This window comes from Megalobrama amblycephala, linkage group LG16, assembly GCF_018812025.1.
Source record: "Megalobrama amblycephala isolate DHTTF-2021 linkage group LG16, ASM1881202v1, whole genome shotgun sequence".
In the NCBI taxonomy this organism is placed as follows: Eukaryota; Metazoa; Chordata; class Actinopteri; order Cypriniformes; family Xenocyprididae; genus Megalobrama; species Megalobrama amblycephala.
In genome coordinates, this window is record NC_063059.1 from 20,528,236 (window position 1) to 20,550,771 (window position 22,536).

Genomic DNA, 22,536 nt, shown 5'->3' on the forward strand with positions numbered 1-22,536 from the left:
GCTAATGCATTAACTAATGTTAACAAATGAGACCTTATTGTAAAATGTTACCAATTGTTCATACTTAGTGTATGAATGCAATGTTTTTGCAATGTATAATGTACAGATTATATTGTTTATGTGTTTTATACCTCAACAAAGCTGACAGAGGAGTAGTAGGCAAATGTTATACAGTCTGGATCCTTGGGACCTGGACCTGATCGTTCTGGAATGATCCAGTTGTATGTCAGCACATCACCTATAACACATGCAATGCACATATACTATATAAATATACTATTCACTCCTGCACACATAATGAGACAAATTAGAATTTTTTTTTTTTTTTATCATTATTAACAAACCTGGTGGAACACCATTCTGATGGGGTTCACTGGTCTTCACTCCATGGGCATGAACAGAATATGGCCTGCTGGCTTTGTTTTTAAACACAATCTGAATCCTCTCACCAACCTCAGCTCTGAGGATGGGTCCTGCGAATACAACAAGGATCACTTAAGAACCACAATGGTAAAGAGCTAAAACAAAGTGTATCAATGATAATTCTTTATTCTTTATCATTCTTTTATAACACTGATCTATTAATTCCTCAATGATGCTTTATAATACTGCTACTACTACACACACACATATACAGTGCTGAGCATAAATGAGCACACTCCCCTTGAAAAGTAACAATTTAAACAATATCTCAATGAACACAAAAAAAATTTTCCAAAACGTTGACAAGACTAACATCAGTTTAACTTATAACATGAAAGTAAGGTTAATAATATAACTTAGATTACACATTTTTCAGTTTTACTCAAATTACGGTGATGCAAAAATGAGTACACCCCACAACAAAAACTATTACGTCTAGTACTGGCCTCCATGATTTTTAATGACAGCACCAAGTCTTCTAGGCATGGAATGAACAAGTCAGTGACATTTTGCAACATCTATCTTTTTCCATTCTTCAAGAATGACCTCTTTTAGAGACTGGATGCTGGATGGAGAGTGATGCTCAACTTCAAAATTCCCCATAGGTGTTCGATTGGGTTCAGATCAGGAAGCCCTAGGTGGGCTTTTTTGTGCCTAGGCTTTAGGAAAGGCACCCATGCATGCCCTTCCTCTACAGTGTATGCCGTATAGTGTCACGGGAAATAGTCACCCCAGTTTGGCTTTCTACTTCTTCAATTTGTTTTAATATATTATAATATGAAAACTGAAGCATTTAAACAGATCTGATAGCTAAATATTTTTAAGAAAAGTAAACATGTTTACTCTTTAATAGTTATCTAAACATCCCTGAAACCCACATCACCACCACACAAAATAATCTATTTAAACTGATGTATATAACTGATGTATTTTGAGTTTGCAAGCTACAACTGTGGTGGGTGTGTAATTGTAAATGTCTCAGAGTTTTGTTAGCATTCTGTGCCCATCATCCGTTATTTCCGCCACTTTTCATTAAAACATGATGCTTTATTTCACATTTCTTTTTGTTTCGCGTTGCCTCTCATTTTGAGGTATTTAGTCTGCAAACATGACAGTCTTACCGCGACTGATTTGGCTCAGGCCCGCTCACACACGCTCAATCGTTCTCTTTCTATGAAACCTAGCGGTTGACTAGAGCAGTGGTTCTCAAACTGGGGATCGCGGAATGATTTCAAGGGGTCGCGAGTTGGTTTGAAAAAATTCTGTATTTTCTGATTACAAAAAATATTTTTCAATACTAAAAAATTAAGATTACAAATAAATATTTTTTGATTTCTAAAGACAGAATTGATTAGAAGGTTTTTAAAAAAAAAATTTAAATAATATTTCGTGACTCTAAGATATGACGTCACTGTGCGGCGACTGATCGCTAGTTATCAATACTGCACGCAACTGCACGTGGAAACTGCAACTGCAAGAATGGATAAATTTGTTTCATTCACTGAAACTAGGACTAATCTCCCCACAAAACTGGAAGATGCTTTGCTGGAGCTGTCCAGTGATCGGACATTAAAAACTTTATTTTCCAGTTCCACACTGCCTGAATTTTGGATCGCAGTAGCAGAAGAATACAGAGAGTTATCCAGTGTGGCAATGGATGTACTGCTTCCGTTTGGCTCTACTTATTTGTGCGAGCAGACTTTTTCCGCTGTTACATACATGAAAAATAAATACAGATCACGTCTTGATGTTGAGGATGATCTGCGAGTAGCCGTATCCAACATCAGGCCACAGATTACGCTTTTGTGCACCGAAAAACAAGTGCACCCATCCCACTGAAAGGTAAGCCTAAATATAGTAAATATTATGGAAGTTTGTTTCCGCCACGTAAGAAAATATTTGAAAAGATAATTGCGATTTTTTTATCTAAAAATTGCGAGTTTACATCTCGCTATTCTGACTTGTTTTCTCATAATTGTGAAATATAAACTTGCAGTGCGAGTTATAAAGTTATAAATGATATAAAGTCGCAATTACCTTTTTTATTTTTTATTCTGTGGTGGAAACAAGCTTCCATAGGAAGTGGATGTGGATTTAAAACAACTGTTTATTATTTGTTTATTGTCTGTGTATTCTGTGGTAGTGGGTCGCGAGTTCTCATCGATGTTAGTTTAGGGGTCGCTGGCTAAAAAGTTTGAGAACCACTGGACTAGAGCACTACACTTATTTCTCATTTAAACTACAATCAAATGGATTTCCCCACACATGATTTCTGTCCTCTGCGCGTGCACGGCTGCAAATATTTATAATATACTGTCTTTAAGTTGTTTCTACATTAATTTGGAAAGTAATTGTGAAATTATTACAATATAAAAATGTATTTAAAAAAATCCAATGGTTTTAATTGTGATTAATTACAGAAAAAATGTGTGATTAATTAGCTTATTTTTTAATCTAATGACAGTATGTGTATATATATATATATATATATATATATATATATATATATATATATATATATATATATATATATATATATTCTTTTCTTTTTTGTTTTTTTAAAAAAAAGATAGATGTGCCATACCCATTATCCCCAAGTGCTCCTCCTCTGGACGCCTGGGCTTCTCTTTAGTAAATGTTCCATCTGTGTATTCACGAAACACCACCTTCTTATATTCAGCACCAATCTGATCTTTTGATTTCTCTAGGTAAATACTTCCAGGGCTGAGTAAAGCAGGAAAGAGAAAGAAGAGGGAAAAAACAGAAAGACAGAAAATATCATGTGTGCATGAATGTGTCTAAATTGAGTTTATGCATTCTAATAATCTTAAAATAACAGTATATAGGTAAAACTGTGTATCTTGCTTTGTGTGAAATAGAGGGTTTCAAGCACGAGTCTTGACTCTTCTCAGTCAAGCCTCACTTAAAGAGTTAACCCTAACCTTAACCCTAATGTTTCATTTTAGAGCTCAATTTGTGTGTAAGAACAAATATGTATATATGTTTGTAGGCATACCTTTCCTCCAGTGTAGCCCTATGTTTCTCTAGTTCCCATGTTCGGTTTGGCGCATAATTCCACACAACTTCCTCTGCTGCTATATAGTAGCGCACTGTGGAGGTTAAGAGATCTGGTGCTGGAGTCTTTGCCGAACAGGACTTGACTGTGTAATGTTGACGCATACCTGCGTGGTAGTGATCAGTTGTACGACAGCTCAGCTCAAACTCGCCTGGAGTAAAAGTACATACTGATGAGTTTAATGTCAAAAAATATATTTTGCTTATATATTTTAATTATTTAAGAAAACAACAACAAGCTTTTCAGACATTGCAAGACCTAGCAACTGTGTATCAAAGCAGAGAACTAAAATAATCTCCCCTAATTTTGTTAAAACCGTTGTCGTGCCAAATCCTACACCCCCTTGGACCCCCATGGGTAGCAGTTCGTAATGCATGATCTAAAGCTTTTTGCATTATGTAGCTGATCAACTAAATCATAAGTCATAATTAAACAGGTATTTACAGAGCCCCACACATGACATGCAAGAAAACCGGTTTATGTGCACGATTTAATTCCCTCGATTTACTAAATCGTGTGCACGATTTACTATTTTGTTCCCTCAATTTATAAATTGACGGGCACTACCTTGTTTTTTTTTTTTTTTGCGCTTTAATTTAGAGAGTCACATGAATTTATCCATTTGTACCAAAATACATGTGGCTGGTGAACCGGGAGAACAACAGAGTGAGCTTTATAGTTACTAACTTACACAATGTGTATCTGATATGAATAAACGTCGGCAAATTATATTTGAATGGATGTAATGTTCCAACCACACTTGATGATAGAGATGCCATATATACAGTATGGCATATAAACTAGTTTTATGCCAACTGTTATTTACACAGTTGGGAATTGGGATACATAAGATGCTGTGATCATTAACGGTTCTGGTTATTGCTAGACATCAGTGTATATTTCATTGGCTGTTGCGTCACGACATGTGACATCACAGGATATGGAGTCGACAGCTCCAGATATTTAGCATGCTAGATATTTGTCTGGCATCAGCGAGGTGTCGGCGACGTGTCAGCGAGCCTCTTTGATGTGTCGTTCAGTAGTTCACACATAAAGATAGGCGAGTGCCGATCACCTGCTGAATTTCCCTCGATCACAGCCCGACCTGGACAGATTTACTAAACAGGGCAAATTAGCATGAGACCATAAATGCGCTAATCGGAGTTCTGCTGATGATCTATTGACAATGTGTAAATTGAACAAAGAAGCAGCAGCTCATTTCCACAATGATCAACGCAATCTACCGAGAATAACGCAAAATAGTGTAATGTCACAAACACAGAGCCAATCATAATCAGGTGCGGGTAATTAAAAATACAGGGAGTGCAGAATTATTAGGCAAGTTGATTTTCTGATCATATTTTTTTCCCAAGCACATTTTACCAATTCCAATCCACATCAATCTTAATAACTACTATTAATATTGTTTTTAATCATTTATAAGTGATATATAATTGTTCATGAAGGCTGGAAATGAAAAATGCCTTATATTCAGGTGTGCAGAATTATTAGGCAAGTTTTCTTTTACAGGCAAAATGAGCCAAAAAAGAGATTTAACTCAGACTGAAAAGTCAAAAATTATTAAATACTCATGAGAAGGACGCAATACTAATGCAATACTAGAAATTGCAAAGTTAAAGCATGACCAAGGGACAGCAAAATGCTCATTGGGTCAGCGGGGTCAGACAAAAACAGGTGGAAAAGAAAAGACACATGTTAACTGCAAAATAATTAAGAATTAAGGTGAAGAATTAAGTGTGAAACCATCAGGAACCCTTTAGTCTCCAGCGCCACCATTTTCCAGAGCTGCAACCTACCTGGAGTCTCCAGAAGTGCAAGGTCTCAGGATCTCAGAGACTTAGGTTAGCTAAAGAATCCTAAAAAATGACCTGCACTTGATAAGAATCACAAGCTGAAGTGTTGTGAAATACATGAAGACTGGGTTTTTATAGGCCTTATAGACAGACAGCTTGAGAATGACTCCTGATGGACCAGCACCACATCCTCTTGTACCACTGTTTGAAGAATTTATCCAGAATCTGGCAGTAAGGTGTTTGAGTTCACTTTTAGTCCATCTCTTATCCTGAAATGTCTGTCTTGCAGAGATGGACTAAAAATGATCTTCCAAAACTTACTGCCAGATTCTGGAAGATAAATTCTTCAAACAGTGGTACAAGAGGATGTGGTGCTGGTCCTTCAGGAGTCACTCTCAAGCTGTCTGTTTATAAGGCCTATAAAAACCCAGTCTTCATGTATTTTATAACACTTCAGCTTGTGATTCTTATCAAGTGCGGGTCATTTTTTAGGATTCTTTAGCTAACCTAAGTCTCTGAGATCCTGAGACCTTGCACTTCTGGAGACTCCAGGTAGGTTGCAGTTCTGGAAAATGGTGGCGCTGGAGACTAAAGGGTTCCTGATGGTTTCACACATAATTCTTAATTATTTTGCAGTTAACATGTGTCTTTTCTTTTCCACCTGTTTTTGTCTGACCCCGCTGACCCAATGAGCATTTTGCTGTCCCTTGGTCATGCTTTAACTTTGCAATTTCTAGTATTGCATTAGTATTGCGTCCTTCTCATGAGTATTTAATAATTTTTGACTTTTCAGTCTGAGTTAAATCTCTTTTTTGGCTCATTTTGCCTGTAAAAGAAAACTTGCCTAATAATTCTGCACACCTGAATATAAGGCATTTTTCATTTCCAGCCTTCATGAACAATTATATATCACTTATAAATGATTAAAAACAATATTAATAGTAGTTATTAAGATTGATGTGGATTGGAATTGGTAAAATGTGCTTGGGAAAAAAATATGATCAGAAAATCAACTTGCCTAATAATTCTGCACTCCCTGTAATGTGGCTTGGTAAATGACATGTTTGGATGAACTTGAGTGGAGAAGATTATTTCCCTTCTACCACACGCCCTCTGTTCTCTCCAAGCAGTAACCAAGCAGTAACTACCACAGCAAGTCAAATGCAAAATGGGTTAAGACATGCTCTTTTGGCCTTTACATAATGGTGCAAAAGCTAGTAAACTGACTAAACTTTAGTAAAGTTTGCTAAAGGGTTTGCTACATTTTGATTAGATCTTGGTGGACTTGCACAAACTAATGTCACATGACATCAGACAAAGATGCAAGGACAACTGACAGACACCTCTTAAGGCCAGGCATCTGTCGGGCTAGTTTTTGCGGTGTGTTCCACACGTCGGTGGCAGTTTGCCCAATTCAGCATGTTGAATTGGCGTCAGTAAGAGTGGGAACTCTGATTGGATGTTCAGTTTAACAAAAGAGTCAGTGCACGAGAATTAAAGCGAAAGTTAATGAAGAAAGTGATCAGTAAAGTAATATTCAAAATGGTAAGCAAGCGCTGGTTTGTTTACATTTCGTATATCCTCGTATATTTCGTATATTTCATATATCCTTGTTTCCTTTTCTCCTTTTGAATGAGAAACCAGCTGATATAGACAGTTAATTCCTTATGTAGCTGGTTCAAATATTATAAAATATAGGGCTGGGACAATACATCGATTCTCAATTTGTAGTACAATGAATCTGGATCGATCCTGATATTTTCGCTCCTGAATTGATTCTGAGCTTAGATTTAACAGCAGATGGTGCTCTAGGCTAGTTTTTAACCGCACACTCAAATGCTCACAAAGAAGACTGCTGGAGAGCGCTCGAGTGTTCGGCTGAGTCATGTAAGTGGTTAAATATACTGGAACCACTTCACATAACAAGATGTATTTTGTTACATAGAAAGATGAACAGTGTCTCTGCAGATATTAGTCTCTGTCTGTATCTCTCTTATCCCCAGGATAACAGTCAGCTTGATTCAATCTGTATCCAGGTCAGATGTTGTATTTTCACCCAGCCCAGCAAATACCACAACATAGCCCTTTTTGGTCAGCCAAGATCTACACAGATCTCTACGACCAGACAAGATATTTTATCATGAAATTTCTGGTAATTTCATGATCTGCTATTTGGCAACATAACTACTAATCAAAATACCAAGTAAATATGTATAGATTTTATTTATTTCCACTTTTTCCTTCAGTAATGTACCTTTATTGTATTCACCATTGTACTTATATATTATCTATAATTTCTAATTTATAATTTCATGTCTTTCTTGTTGCAAATACTTGCATTCCTGTGACATTTTGAAAAGCCTTTACATTTTGTGTTATTGTTAATTTTGTTGTATGCTCTTGTTTGAGATCATCAGTGAACTAAAAGATAAACTAAAACTTTCTAACTTAAAAAAAAAAAACAAAACACAAAAAAAAACATTGCAGGGTCTGTTCTGCAAATGCTCTGAGCAAACTACCTTTTTCAGATCATTCTGGGAGAGAAATTTGTTAGGTGGGTAACGATCTGGCACAACACCGAAATCAATATTAGCATTACAAGTGATGTATCAAAGGCAATCATATCTACCATCGCTTGAGTGTACTAGATAAGTATTGACACACAAAGATATCCCTGATACAAAAAGCACTGTGACTTACCATTATTGTCGGGTGTCATGTTAACAGTCACTGTGGTATGTGGGAAGATGCTGAGAGTGTCACGGTTCATCCCATTGCGCTGAAACGTGTTACCCTGGAAATAGATACCATGGATATCCACCTCTGTGCCCAAGCCAAGTGTGTGCCACACAGCATGTTCCCCATTACACAAATCCAGACTAGGCAGGTTTCCATACATGTAGCCATTCACAGCTGAGAAGAAACACAAAAATTATTTATTATAATACTGCCAAGAAATTAACTTGTACATTCACAAAGTGAGAAAGTAAATGAAAATTATTGTGTGAATAAACTCACACAAACATATATATGCATACCATGCATCTTATTGCTCTCTTGAAACTCTTCATTATCTGGATCTGAATCACCGCTGCCAAACTTGTCAATGTTTTTTTCCAGATACCAGCTTTCATTCTCATCCATCACAGAGAATAGCAGAAAAAACTCGTGCTGAATTTCGTCAGCACGCTTAAAAGACACACCCATAACATGAATAAAAAAACGAAGAAAAAAAACACACACACACACATACAAATATAGGTTATTATATTTACCTGCATAGTATGAAAAGCAACTGTTGCATTGCATCTATGGCACATTCCATGAATAAGGTACACTTTGGTGTCCAATCAATGATTTTTTTTTTTTTTAGTATTAGAGGCACAAATCTTATTTTTGTTGTGAGACCTGTTAGATAAAACTGTTATTGAATCTTATTATTCTCTAAAACTTAATTACCCCAACTGAGTGACTGCTTAATTTAGGCTAGATTTGCAAACCTGTTAGCCTACTCCACAAATACAACAGATTGTTATTAAACAAATCTTGATGTTTTGAGGTTGACAATAAAGCCCCCCCTTTCACTGACCATTTGCTGAGAAAGAAAGAAAAATAAATAAATAAGAACATTAAGCCCTATTTTGTGCCTTATTTGTGGAAAGTACCATATTATCTGTTTAGGCCTGCAGTATGAGAGTTTGTTACCTGATGCCCACTTCCATCAAGAACACCTTTCTTGCACACTTGTATGGGTCCAAATAAACCAGAGTTAGTGTCACGGACAGGATCAACAGCGGAGTAGTACAAGTATGAAAGACAAGGAGGATCATCGCTGGAGGGACCTTCAATTACTCTCCAGTGGTAGGTGAATTTTTTACCAGGGGCCACAGAAGCTCCATCTTTCTGAGTACCTGTGGAGGAGACAAGTTAAACGAATCTAAAATCATAAATGCTGTCCCTTCATGATTTATGCAATGTATTTTCAAAAAAGCCAAATGTTATGCGATGTGTGTATTATTATATTGGTATTTGTGTTCTTTTCAGTTCAGTTTCAAAATGAAATTCTCACCAAAGGGCTAAAGCAATGATAAGAACTACTGATTTAGGTCTTTGGTGAGACCTAAATCAGAGACCTGGTGAGACCTGGTAAGACCCACCCCCCCGACCCCCCTTTTTTGCTCTCAGCGCCCCAGTTGAGAATCCCTCGCATGAAGGTCTACATGCATATCTGTGTGTACACCTGTAGCTGTGTATGACTTACCATCCTGATACATTGCTCCTTCGTAGGCCTTTTCATAATGCAAACCATGTGGCTGAATGCTATAGTCACGTGTAGCTTTATTAAGGAATGTCACAATGATAACATCACCAGTCTCTGCTCTGATGACAGGACCTAAAGTGGGAGTCGGTAAAGAGATAACTGATCATTTACCATCTTTAAGACAGAAAAGTAATTTTTAATTTTTTTACATTTCTATAGTCAAAACTTGCTACTTCCTGTGATATTCTTGTGCCGCATTGCAGGAAAGTGATTTACATTGAGATGCCTTAGAGATGCTCACTTTTCACAATCCAGTTAACAAGCAATTTATTAGTTAAAGTCCTGTCCTACAATTTTTTATTTTGATAAGCCATCTCACTCACAAATACATCACAATGCAGTAAGTAACTTCCATTTCATGCATACTTTAAAATATTATCAAAGACATATCAGTGTTCATAAACATAGACACAAGTGAGGATTTTACCCAGAATTCCAAGATGCACATCTGAGCCTGCAATATGTGGTTTGGTAGTAAATGTTTCATCAGTATATGAAATGTATCTGGCCTTCAGGTATGTTCCACCCAGTTTACCACCATTACGACTGAAGTATGGTTCAGAGTCACTGCAGGAAAAGAAAGACATCAACACACTAATTTAATGACATTAACACTTATATTATATGGAAATAAATGAAAAATTACACTATAAATAAGAGTTTATATCAGGTAGGAACCATTAGCAAGAATTATATCTGTGATAATTACATTAATGACATTTTTGAAACAAGTTTGTATCTTTGAGTAGCTTCAAAGGCTTCAAAAACAAGGTGAATTTAGATATATTAAGGTTAAGTGAATAAACAGAGTTTAGACTTTTAATTTAACTTTAAAATCCAGTGTACCGTAGCACAGATAACACCAAATTAATCTGTTAGAATGGGTCCAGATTCCATCAACTTTATATCAGTGGTGAACTCTAAGGGCTAACAAACTAAGTAAATAAACAAATGCATGTTGTTTCTCACTCTCCTTCTCATTTATCTTTAATTGATTTCATATTTACAATGGTTTTCTACTCCTAAATCTCACTGTTTGCAGACATTGTCTCATTCACTAAGCATGTGTATGCACGATTTTGTGTGTGAAATCTGCATATGAACGTTTTCCCAAACAAATCATGATTCATCAATAACTTTTGTTCTAATTTTTTTCGTTTAAATTTATTCTAAATTATGAAAAAATGTAGAAACAACTGAAACCACTCGTACCCAAAAAGTTAGTTCACCCAAAAATGAAAATTCTGTCATTAATTACTCACCCTCATGTCGTTTCACACCTGTAAGACCTTCATTTATCTTCGGAACACAAAAATCTGATGGCTCAGTGAGGTTTCCATTGCCGGCAAGATAATTAACACTTTCAGATGCCCAGAAAGCTACTAAAGACATTTAAAACAGTTCATGTGAGTACAGTGGTTCAACCTTGATGTTATGTAGCGACAAGAATACTTTTTTTGCGCCAAAAAAAAAAAAAAAAACGACTTTATTCAACAATATCTAGTGATGGGTGATTTTAAAACACTGCTTCATGAAGCTTCAAAGCTTTATGAATATTTTGTTTCGAATCAGAAGGTTCATGGCGTATATCAAACTGCCAAAGTCATGCCACCCCAGTGGTGAACCACTGAAATTTCAAAACACTCATGACGTAACAAAGCCTTGTTTACTGAAATCACATGACTTTGGATTTGATACACGTTTGGTTTGATACACGATCCGAACCACTGATTCAAAACAAAAGATTCATGAAGCAGTGTTTTGAAATCACCCATCATTAGATATTGTTAAATAAAGCTGTTATTTTGTTTTTTGGCGAAAAAAAAAAAATTCTCGTCACTTCATAATTTTAAGTTTGAACCACTGTAGTCACATGAACTGTTTTAAATGTCTTTAGTAACTTTCTGGGCATTTGAAAGTGTTAATTATCTTGCTGGCAATGGAGGCCTCACTGAGCCATCGGATTTCATTAAAAATATCTTAATATTTTCATATTTTCTTAATATGTTCTGAAAATGAACAAAAGCCTTACGGATGTGGAACAACATGAGGGTGAGTAATAAATGACATAATTTTTTGGGTGAACTAAACCTTTAAGATGAAAATTTAAACATAAATATAGGCCTATCAGTAAAATAGTAAAAAAAGGTGCATTATAGATCAAGCTGCGAGGTACCTATGTATAAAGACGCAGCTGGTTAATCAGAGGTCTGTAATGTATGTATAAAAGCAAGGTGTTTACTGTGTTTGAACTCATTTTGAGGATGGCACTCTTGGCATTGCTCGCGGATCTTGCTGCGCGTGCTCTCAGGTGAGAATGTGTCTTTAGAGAGCGTCATGTTTGTTGAGAGTGACGAAAGAAAAGGGTGTGCGGAAAGCCCTTAGATGGACATACACTGCGTTCCAAATTATTATGCAACTGACATATCAGTAAGATTTCAGTACAATAAACATTCAGATTTTAGTTTTTCTAAGAAAATGTTTGTTTGTTTGTTTATTTATCCATGTCTTTTTAGATAACTGGTATCAATCTCAGACAAATAATTTGCCAGATCTATGGAAACCCTACTTAGAGGTTGTTCCACATTATTAAGTTCCTATCCAAAAAATTAATTGTATTAAAAGGGCAGCTATAAAAAAGCCAGTGTTGAGCAGCAAACAGGTATTTGAAGCTGCTGGTGCCTCTGGAGTCTCAAGAAGCTCTCCATGCAGGCTGGCAGTTGTGCGTAAAGATGCATTTTAGCCACCACTAACCAAACCTAACAAAGAGAAACATTTACAGTGGGTGTAGAAATACATTTTCAAACAGTTTTATTGCTGTGGTGTTTTTTTTTGCAGCATGGGATAGTGCATAGTGCATTGTACAATAGTGCATTGTACTATGCACTATCCTCATTTTTATACCATAGCTGAAAATGGCCAGTTATGAACTCCACATATCTTGCAAAAGTCATTTTAATACCATCAGAGACCCTAAAGCATGCAACGTCAACTGGCGGGCCAAATCCGGCCCGCCAGAGATTTCCATCCGGCCCCCAGAATAATACTGAATTCAGGAATAGCCTTGTAAGAGGAAAAAAGTTTAGGGCTGGTCCGAATACCATTTTTTGAGCTTCGAAGCTTCGGTAGTAATGAACATCGACTCTTCGGAGAGAGGGGCTGAACATATTTTTCTCTCTAATAAAGGCAGGAATCTGTGTCTGTATGTCCGTTTGCATTTTTATTATTTCGAGAACCGTTCATCCAATCGACTTCACAAGGCAGTGCAGTGTCGCATTTGGTGCAATATAGATGGACACGCGAGATGCGACACATTCAGAATTAATAAACTTTTAGTAAACTACAGTCAGAACAGCGCGAGCGGGAAGCGGCGCACCTCATGCGGGCAGGGCTTATGCTCCGAGAACGGACACTGCACTAGTGATATAAAACGCACACACACAGGTCTGTTAAATTAAGCAATACTTTTAAGGTAGTCTAATATTTTTCTGACTAACAAATTGGCACAGTAAGGGTAGATTTAAATAAAGAAAAACGAAATTTAAATAAAGAAAAAACGAAATTTAAATAAAGAAAAAACGAAATTTAAATAAAGAAAAACGAAATTAAGTTAAATTAAAAACGAGATTAATTTAGATTGATAATAACGGGTAAAAATGCTAATACATTTTGTTTCTATTATTGTATTTTCCACAGTGTCAAAGCAACAAAACACAAGCTCAGACATGCACTTCGGTCCATACAAACTCCACTGTTCTGAACACTCCCGTTGCTGGAACACGCGTCGGTTCTATTTCTAGCATGCACGCGTTTTCCGCGTGGCTCGAGCGCGCCTGAGACGCGTGTCTCAGTGTGCAAACTCCAACCTGTTAAATATGGGAGCCGAAATAAAAACGGACACGCCACGCAGCTGAGACGCTCACGCAGCCAGTGTGTCGCCGGCCTTATTCAAGGGGGAATGAGAATCGTTTCGCGGGGGATCCCAAGTGTGCAAAAAATAAAAATAAAAAAATATTCGAATGTCAAATTTTCAAATCGAATACCAACCCACCGAACGAATATTTGAATATTCGGGTCCGTTCCATATTTATTTATTTTTAAATCTAACGAAAAAAAAAAAACCCTTCTGAAAAGTAGCTTGTGCCATAGCCTGCCTTCAGTCAAGAATGACGATAAACGCGTTCTCTCATTGAACATTTTTTATTGTTTCACGTGCTCATTTTTTCACAAATGTCAAAATTTTCCTTGCCTGGGATTAGCGCACAATTGCGTGACAGTGATGGACAGCTTGACAGCCTCACAAATATGAAGCCTAAAATATCGCTATCACCCCCTGGTGGCTTGCTGCAGTACAGGTAATATGTAAAAAATAAAATAAATTTGGAATTAGAATTAGTATATCAAATAATAACATATTAGGATACAATTCGAATTTTATTTTATATTACGAGTATCTGGCCCTTACAGTGTCTGCAGAGAAAAATTCTGGCCCTTGGACAAATATAGTTGATGACCCCTGCCCTAAAGGGACCCTCCATCTCACTTCCCAATATTCCAGCCCAAATCATCACCTCCTTGCTGATGTCACAGTCTTGTTGGAACGTTGTGGCCATTCATCAACCATCCAGAAATCCATCCATTTAGACCATCCATTGTAGTACGGTATTAGTCAGTAAATAAAACTATTTAAAAATGAGTCTTCATGTATTTCTAAACCCACTGTAAATGTTTCTCTTTGTGAGCTTTGGTTTGGAGTGGCTGAAATGCATCTTTACGCACAACTGCCAGCCTGCATGGAGAGCTTCTTGAGACTCCAGAGACACCAGAAGCTTCAAATACCTGTTTGCTGCTCAAAACTGGCTTTTTTTATAGATGCCCTTTTAATACAATTAATTTTTTTGACAGGAACTTTCATTAATAAGCCTTTATCTGACCGAGTTCTTCTGTGCTCTAAATCACTCACAAATCTTATGATAATTCGATAATCTCCATTCAGTTTCACACAATATTAGTTGTTTTCATGCCTTTTGCACAACATTGCACCATTTCATGCTTTTCATCTTCAAAAAGATCTTTCTTCCTCCCCATATTGCATGAGAACTGTGACTTGCTTAATAATGTGGAACAACCTCTAAGTAGGGTTTCCATAGATCTGGCAAATTATTTTGTCTGTGATTGATACCAGTTATCTAAAAAGACATGGATAAATAAACGAACAAACATTTTCTTAGAAAAACTAAAATCTTAATGTTTATTGTACAGAAATTTGACTGATTTGTCTCTTGCATAATAATTTGGAACGCAGTGTAGTTTGGGTGTGCTTTATGTAAATTACTTACCTCGGCACGTGGTTGCTTATTTAGAATACTCCGAATTCATCAACATTAGAATGAGGTTAAGAACAAATTGTGGATTAATTCAAATATGCATACAAATATGAATAGTGTACACAATTATTATTGAATGAGACCCAGTGTCTGTGTTCAAATGAATAGTGGCAAAAGTATATCAAATCAGAATTTATTCCCTGACATTTACAAGCAAAGTGTGAGTCTGACCTTTACCCCTTAAGAATCCCTTAGTAATACAAATGATTAGAGTCTAATTTCAGATGGTCAGACTCATTATCCAATCAAATTATTCTGTTTGTACCTAGTAGGTGTAATCTTTCAGATATGTCATTGCCAAGCCATTGTAGTGGGTTTTAAGTTACTCAATGCATTAATTGTCTCCAAATCTGTGTTTCTACCTGTCTGGTTTAGTAAGGTTTGCATTGTTCATGTAGTTCATTCCTGAAGGGGCGTAGTCCCATTCCATCTCTTCAGCAGCAATGTAGAAATGTCTCTCAGTACCAGGGGCTTCTGTTGGAGAGTTTGCAGACCCACAGGCTGAGACCTCATAGAAACCCTGCATACCTGCTGCTCACAAGGAGAAACCAAAAAAAAGAGAGAGATTCAGAAATCTTTTTTTTCAGAAATTGAGTTACAAGTAAAGTGTAACTGACATCGCGTGAACTGCGAGATCCGTTACACTTTCTTTGTGCGTTGAATACAGAAGGCGGTCTGGCGGAAGCTAGATATATTACTTTATAACTTATTAAATATGGAAATTTTTCTTACACAAACACATCACTTTGCTTCAGAAGGCCTTTATTACCCCATGGAGCCGTGTGGAGTACATTTATAATGGATGCATGCACTTTCTTTAGCTTCATACTCATTGGTCCCGTACAATTCTATTATAAAGCTTGGATGAGTATTTATTAATACAACTCCGATTGTGTTCATCAGAAAGAACAAAGTCATATACACCTAGAATGGCATGAGGATGAGTAAAGCTTGGGGTAATTTTAATTTTAAAGTGAACTAATCCTTTAAGGCGGTCTACATAAACATTACAAACTGGTACATTTGTCTTTCTAAATGGGGGCATGATGATGTTGTATTGAAGTGTCCATTGCAGCCTGCTGCATCACAACGCCCTGTTCGCTTTGACATGTTAATGACCTGTTTAATCTTTGAATGTCTAAATGCAGCGAAATTTGGCTTGCACTCCTGTAATCGAAACTGAATGTCTTTTCCCATGTAACACATCAGCCATTGTTCCACACCAGCTAAACACCCTCTGGCTCCATTTGCTACAGTAGCCACGCCCCAAATTCTCACTATTGGTTGAATTGGAAAGAGAATGACAGATCTGAGTGGACACTCTCAATGTTTAGATGGGGCCTGGGACGGTTGATGTTTACACTTTTAGGGGAGAAAAACCCAACTTGCAGAGATAAGTTAATCAAACTTTAATCATGATGAAGATAACAGAGTTGAAACTCTGAAAACTAATGAAATTTGTAATTTCTGTATAAGTTACATTCATGGATTCGTGTTATGACACGAGTACAGTGTAGGAATTAAAATGATAAACACAGCATCTCTTTCTAAATGACAGACAATGATAACTATTTTTCTTCAAATAACTAAAACAATGTGTCATCATCATTTCAAGAAAGATAAAACAAGTGCCTGTAAAAAAGCGGCAGCAAAAATGAACACTACACCACTCATAATCATCATATCAAAACTGAAAATGATCATCCACTGATCAGAAACAAATGCTTCCAAAAAAACAGGAGCACATATGGGCTTCACACAAAGATGACAGAAAGACAACAGAACAGATACTACTGTACCTTGTATATGATCATTGACTTGGCAACTTAACAACCATTTTCCTTTTGTTCTCGGGATCATTGTTGCGGTGACAAAAGTCGCAGGAAACAGACTAAGAACATCTGTGCGGTGCTTGCGATCCATGAGGCTGTGCCCGTGGAAATAGGCGGAATGAATGTCCACTTCGTTGCCAATGCCAAAGAGATGCCAAGACACAGGACGCCCAACACACACTTTCGGTGAAGGCAAATTCCCATAAACATACCCATTGATGGCTAATGGGAAAAGACAAGAACAAGTTGAATAAGTGACATTAAGGAAAAAAAGGATTTGAGATGACATGAGTTTTATAATTAAATACAAAATAAATACTTGAAAATAAAACAATTTTGCTATTATTCACTAAAATAATAAAATTTGATCCTTAAAAATTAATCACAAAAAACTGCAACAGCATTTTAGAGAGCAGCAAACGTTCGGGTCCGTGTACCTTCGGATAATTTGTTTTCTCATTTTTGTCTTCTAAATGGAAAAACAATTAATTCATTAATTTATCACATATGTGATAAATGAATAGTTTATTCGTTTTTCCATTTAATCCATTCTAATCCACCAAATGGAAAAACAATAAAACCAAAATGGATAAACAGCATGAATATTCGATCTCTACATGGGCGGGAATAAAACGCCCCTTTCCGCTGATTGGTCAATCAATGTACAGATTCTTAACTCGGACATTTCATCTATGCATATTTCTCATCAAGCAACCAGATTAATGACTGGCTCGACACAAACCCTGGGGCACAGAGCTTTCTTCTGCCTACACATAAATTTGCGTGCCGTGGAATTAGTTTATCATATTAAATATTAATTTACGTTGCATCTACTGTCACAACTACCCCTAGCCTACCTATTTTACCTACGCATTTGGTACACTGCTGTTTTATTTAGCTGATCAAGTCTTGAAATCAAAACTGTGCGACGCAATGAAAGAGCGCAGAGAGAATGTAGTTACATTGTAGTGAAGTGGAGAGCAGCAGTCCTGAATGTTGTTTTAAACAATACACTGAGTTTATTTTATTAACACTAAGTATTAATTGATGTCACTCAAAACAACATTTTATTTATTTCCTGCCAGCTAAACTTCCAAAGCAAAGTCACAGATCAGTGTGCGACTCGCAGCATAGGTGCACAGAGTAGTGGTTATTTCCTGAATGAATCCGAGTCTTCACCAGCCATACAGCCTTTTATTACTGAATGAATCCAGCATTTAAAGCGAATCGATTGAATAAAATGACTCATTCATTAACAAAGTGACTTGCTGCCACCTACTGGCAATATTTCATATTCGTTTCATCTTGTAATTTATTTCATATTTCTGTATTCAAAGCATTGTTTAAAACATAAAATTAATGTAATTGCATTATGTATTTGCTGTGTGAATGCATTTACTGACCTCTCTGAGCATCATTAAAATGTGTAAATACATCTAAAAGCAACTTCAGACCTATTTAAAAAAAATTGCTATTTGCCTTAATTAATTTATGATGGTGATAGATGGCAATAAATAAAAAAATATATATTCATCTCTGGTTTTATTGTTCAAAGTGTTATTTCAGAGTCTACCCAAAACAAGTATGAATGGCAAGAACGCATTAAAACTCTTTTTCCTAGAGCTCCTGTAAAGCCAAAACAATCTCTGTCCATTAATTTTTCCTATTATCATTGTGAAGCTGCTTTGAAACAATCTGTATTGTAAAAAGCGCTATATAAATGAAGATGACTTGACTTGACTTGACCCTTGAATCGATTCTGCTCTGCCCTTCACTAGCTTATGCATTCTCTCCACGCTGTCCACTGCGTCACGCTCTCCGGCACACAGATTTTGAGAGTTGGTCAGCTAAATAAGTAGGCTAACAAGTGTGCCAAATAGGCTAGTAGTTAGCTAGGGGGAGTTGTAAAGCAGTTGCCACGTAAATCATTATTTAAATGTGAATTGCACATTGTAATAAAACAGATGCCACGTAAATTAATCCTTGTAACCCAGAAGTTGCAAACAACATTTCTGGAGTGTTGTGACGAATTTCCAAGTGAAACAGAATATTGAATAGAGAGCAGGGTTTTACTTAAAGGTGCTCTAAGCGATCCTGGGTGGAGTAACTTCCTGTGTCAAGTGTGTCAAACAAAACAGAGGCTAGCTAAACCCTCCCTCCTCCTCCTCCTCCCCCTCCCCTCCGTGCTTCCTGAAACAGTCATGAACACGCATTTAAAATCGTTCTTGACGGTTATTGGCTGGAGCATGTTTATTATGTTTCATGGTCCAGGCTGCACCACGTAGTTTTTGGAGCTTGTGGCGACTACAGAGACCGTGTTTTTTTACAGTGTGTTCAGGGGACAGACAGCTAGCGGATAGTGAGGAGATGTTTGCTGTATGTGACAAAAAATGTTTTGGCCTAAAAATGCGTGACATAGCTTAGAGCACCTTTAAGCGCTCCTCCTCTCAATTTCTCACTCATGGCAGACTAACGGTCAGAGGGGAGTGGTTTAAGCATTTTCAACCCAAGCCGTCAAACTGACATTATCAGAGAAGGAACGCCATTCCACACCGGAAGCAGTAATTTTCAGATTTTGATTAAAGATTACCACAACAAACAATTTTTTTCTGTGTAATAACTTGCATGGATTAATTGTTCACCACAAGACTAGTAATATGCACAAACAAAGTAAATAGGGTCAATTTTGATTTCATGCCAGCTTTAATACGATAAATTCTAATTTCACGGCACACAAATTTATGTGTACACAGTAGAAAGCTCTGTCTAGGCTCTGCCCTTGTACGGTTTGTGTCGAGCCATTTATTAGCCTGGCTGTTTGAAAAAAAAGATATTAAATGTAGTTGCAACTCTGTAATAATCCGTACAAATGTATCAGATCACTGTCTATTCTGTTGCGCGGAGCTGATGACAGCACAGTTTGATCTTTGATTGACCAATCAGCGGAAAGGGGCGTTTTATTCCCGCCCATGTAGAGATCAAATATTCATGCTGTTTATCCATTTTTTTTTTTTTTATTGTTTTTCCATTTGGCTGATTAGAACAAAGTGTAATGAAAACAAAATAAAAATATGAAAAATGACTCAAGATTTGTTTATTTATGTTGATGAGAAGGGTCGAATATGTGATAAATGAATGGTTTATTCATTTTTCCGTTTAGAAGACAAAAACGAGAAAACAAATTATCTGAAGGAACACAGACCCATTGCATATCAAAAGGAAAACTAAACTTTCCAAAAATAAAACAGATACAAAAAGGTACTTTCCATGAAAATGTCAGTCATGTGTCATCAGCATAATAAATTACATCATGGAAACAAGTAGTGATTCAAGTGCTTACTTCAATAAAATCTAATACCCTTGGTTACAGACAAGGAAAGCGTTATCAATTTCAATACTAAAGATTTAAATTTAAAGATTTAAGAATTAATCACATTCATTTTTAACTGATTAACTGCTGCAATGCAATGCAAACCTCTCAATGCAATGTCTATCCCACACACGTAAAAATTGTTTAAGCTAATTTGTACATTTTAAATTTTCTATGATAAAAAGAACATTCCTAAATAGAACACAAGGAGGAAAAAACAGTAACTATGGATTAAGTTAAAGTTAAAACTTGAGAAATATTGAGACTTACAATGCATAAGGTTGGACTCTCTGAAATCCTCATCTGTGCTTTTCATAATTTCTTTTGTTTCATCTGGTTTAGAGCAAAATGTTTCAACATTCTCCTCCAAATACCAGCTTAAGTTCTCATCCACCACACTGAACATCAAAATGAAATCATCCACATCAGAGCGCTTATCGCTAGAGTTCAGAGTACCTAAGATAGAAAGAATAGACAAAATATAAGGAAAAGACTGACTTGACACAACAATTACAGAAAAAAATAACATTACAATGTACAGAAATCAATTTCAGTAGTACAATGAGTTTAATTTATTGATATAAAGTCATGTTTAACATAACTTACATCTACTATAATACAATATATTGTTAGTCCCGAAATTGACCCTTCGCATAGACTCGCCCCCTTTAGTTACTTTTGCTTTAACAGACAAGCCATGGTGCTCTCACGCCACACATCATGTTCTCACAGAATGAAAAATACATTGCAGAGCAGAGGACACTGACAAAGTGTCGACAGACAAGACAGAGCAGGTTACTTTTGTTATGAAACAAAGTCTCAGCTTTCAAATTTTGTCATTTTTTATAGAAATTCAAACAATAAATACTACTTTATGGCTCATTAATGTGTTCATGTCAATCAAACTCTTGGCGAAGGGTGAATTTCACGTTAGTGAAGAATCACATAGAATCACATAGAATGCTCGTCTGACTTAATGGTCTGCTGGTAGAACTTTTAAGCGTGTCAGAGAGGTTCTGGGTTCTAATCCACCCACGTATATTTTTTTTCCCTCTCCCTTTAAAACCAGCATTCAGTGATAACTCATCTGTGTGGACTGTGCACGAGCGCCAAGAGAGCACAGCTGCAGGCCACTGATAACAACGGCAACGCCAACAAACGCTCAGCATGATTCCAGCACCAGATCACCTCTTATTTAACGAAGGAAATGAATGCTCTGCTAGTCAACTGGAGATGTTTCATGTGTATTAGGTACATCTGTGCCGCAAGATGTTTCAAAATGTGGTAGGGACAACATTGACCCTGACAAAAAGCGGTGGGGACGTGTTCCACCTGTCCCACCCGCAAATTACGCCTATGGTACAATCTTTTGTGGGTATGTTAACTATGGTTGATTCCATACATGAACAGTTTATCAGTGGTTGTGTGTGTATCTTACCTTTCTTGCAGGTAAGCAGAGCTCCTATAAGCCCTGATGCAATGTCTTTTGGTGCATCTACATGTGAATGGTAAATCCAGGTGAGACAGCTGGCATCGTCTTCAGTAGGGCCGTACTCTGGTTTGACCTCCCAGGTGTACGTCCATTTTTGACCTGGAGCCACCGCATCATCACTCTTATCATGACCAGAGGTGCCATCAGGATACAACGCTCCTAAAATACAGAGCAATGAATTCAAGTGAAAGCAAATGAGATTATCCAATCTGGTTTATTCAAGGAGTCATACATTTAATACAAAACAAGATTTTTCTTGCTCTTTTAATATAAAAAGTTGAATGAACAGCAACCTTCCTCCGTAGTCCACCCAGACTTTTTAATGGAAAAAAAAAAAATAAATAAAAAAAATAAAGACAGACCTCTCTAACCCCGAGTGAGTGCTAGGTTGGTCAGATGAGGGTCAATATAAGTCCCCTGATGTCCCCCGGACTTTGGGTTGAGGACTTAATTGTATATATATATATATATATATATATATATATATATATATATATAAATATTAACAGTATTATTTATATAATATTCTCATGCAGAAATATTGACAGTACTGGCATCATAACCCTGACAACATTAACTGCAACTAGCGTCCCAAATGAAGCTTAACACACAGACAGAACTACAGGACACAAACAAACTGTTAAGAACTTTATGACCATCAAGAATTTGTGACTCTGACTTCTTTCTGAGGAGGACAAATAAACTCTCTCAATCCTATATATTCTATATATAACCGCATGAGAAATGTATAAACATGTATCCAATTTTCCCCTCTCATGATTTTCCTTTTATAGGGTTTGGCCTATGTATTAATTCTCTCT

The 22,536-nt window shown here is 36.6% G+C and overlaps 1 protein-coding gene across 2 annotated transcripts in view; it reads right to left on the minus strand.

The window, feature by feature from the left end:
* Nucleotides 1-22,536, minus strand: part of LOC125249388 (ferroxidase HEPHL1-like) — a 46,886-nt gene that overhangs the window by 15,740 nt on the left and 8,610 nt on the right. For both annotated transcript variants that reach the window (XM_048161677.1, XM_048161678.1), the window contains exons 3-15: nucleotides 21,662-21,874; nucleotides 20,494-20,679; nucleotides 16,821-17,075; nucleotides 15,384-15,552; nucleotides 10,062-10,201; nucleotides 9,575-9,706; nucleotides 9,019-9,224; nucleotides 8,352-8,502; nucleotides 8,014-8,226; nucleotides 3,440-3,650; nucleotides 3,008-3,147; nucleotides 345-473; nucleotides 132-238 (exon numbers count right to left, since the gene is read on the minus strand). In XM_048161677.1, coding sequence (XP_048017634.1) covers nucleotides 132-238; nucleotides 345-473; nucleotides 3,008-3,147; nucleotides 3,440-3,650; nucleotides 8,014-8,226; nucleotides 8,352-8,502; nucleotides 9,019-9,224; nucleotides 9,575-9,706; nucleotides 10,062-10,201; nucleotides 15,384-15,552; nucleotides 16,821-17,075; nucleotides 20,494-20,679; nucleotides 21,662-21,874 — 2,252 coding nt within the window. The remainder of the gene's footprint in view (nucleotides 1-131; nucleotides 239-344; nucleotides 474-3,007; nucleotides 3,148-3,439; nucleotides 3,651-8,013; nucleotides 8,227-8,351; nucleotides 8,503-9,018; nucleotides 9,225-9,574; nucleotides 9,707-10,061; nucleotides 10,202-15,383; nucleotides 15,553-16,820; nucleotides 17,076-20,493; nucleotides 20,680-21,661; nucleotides 21,875-22,536) is intronic.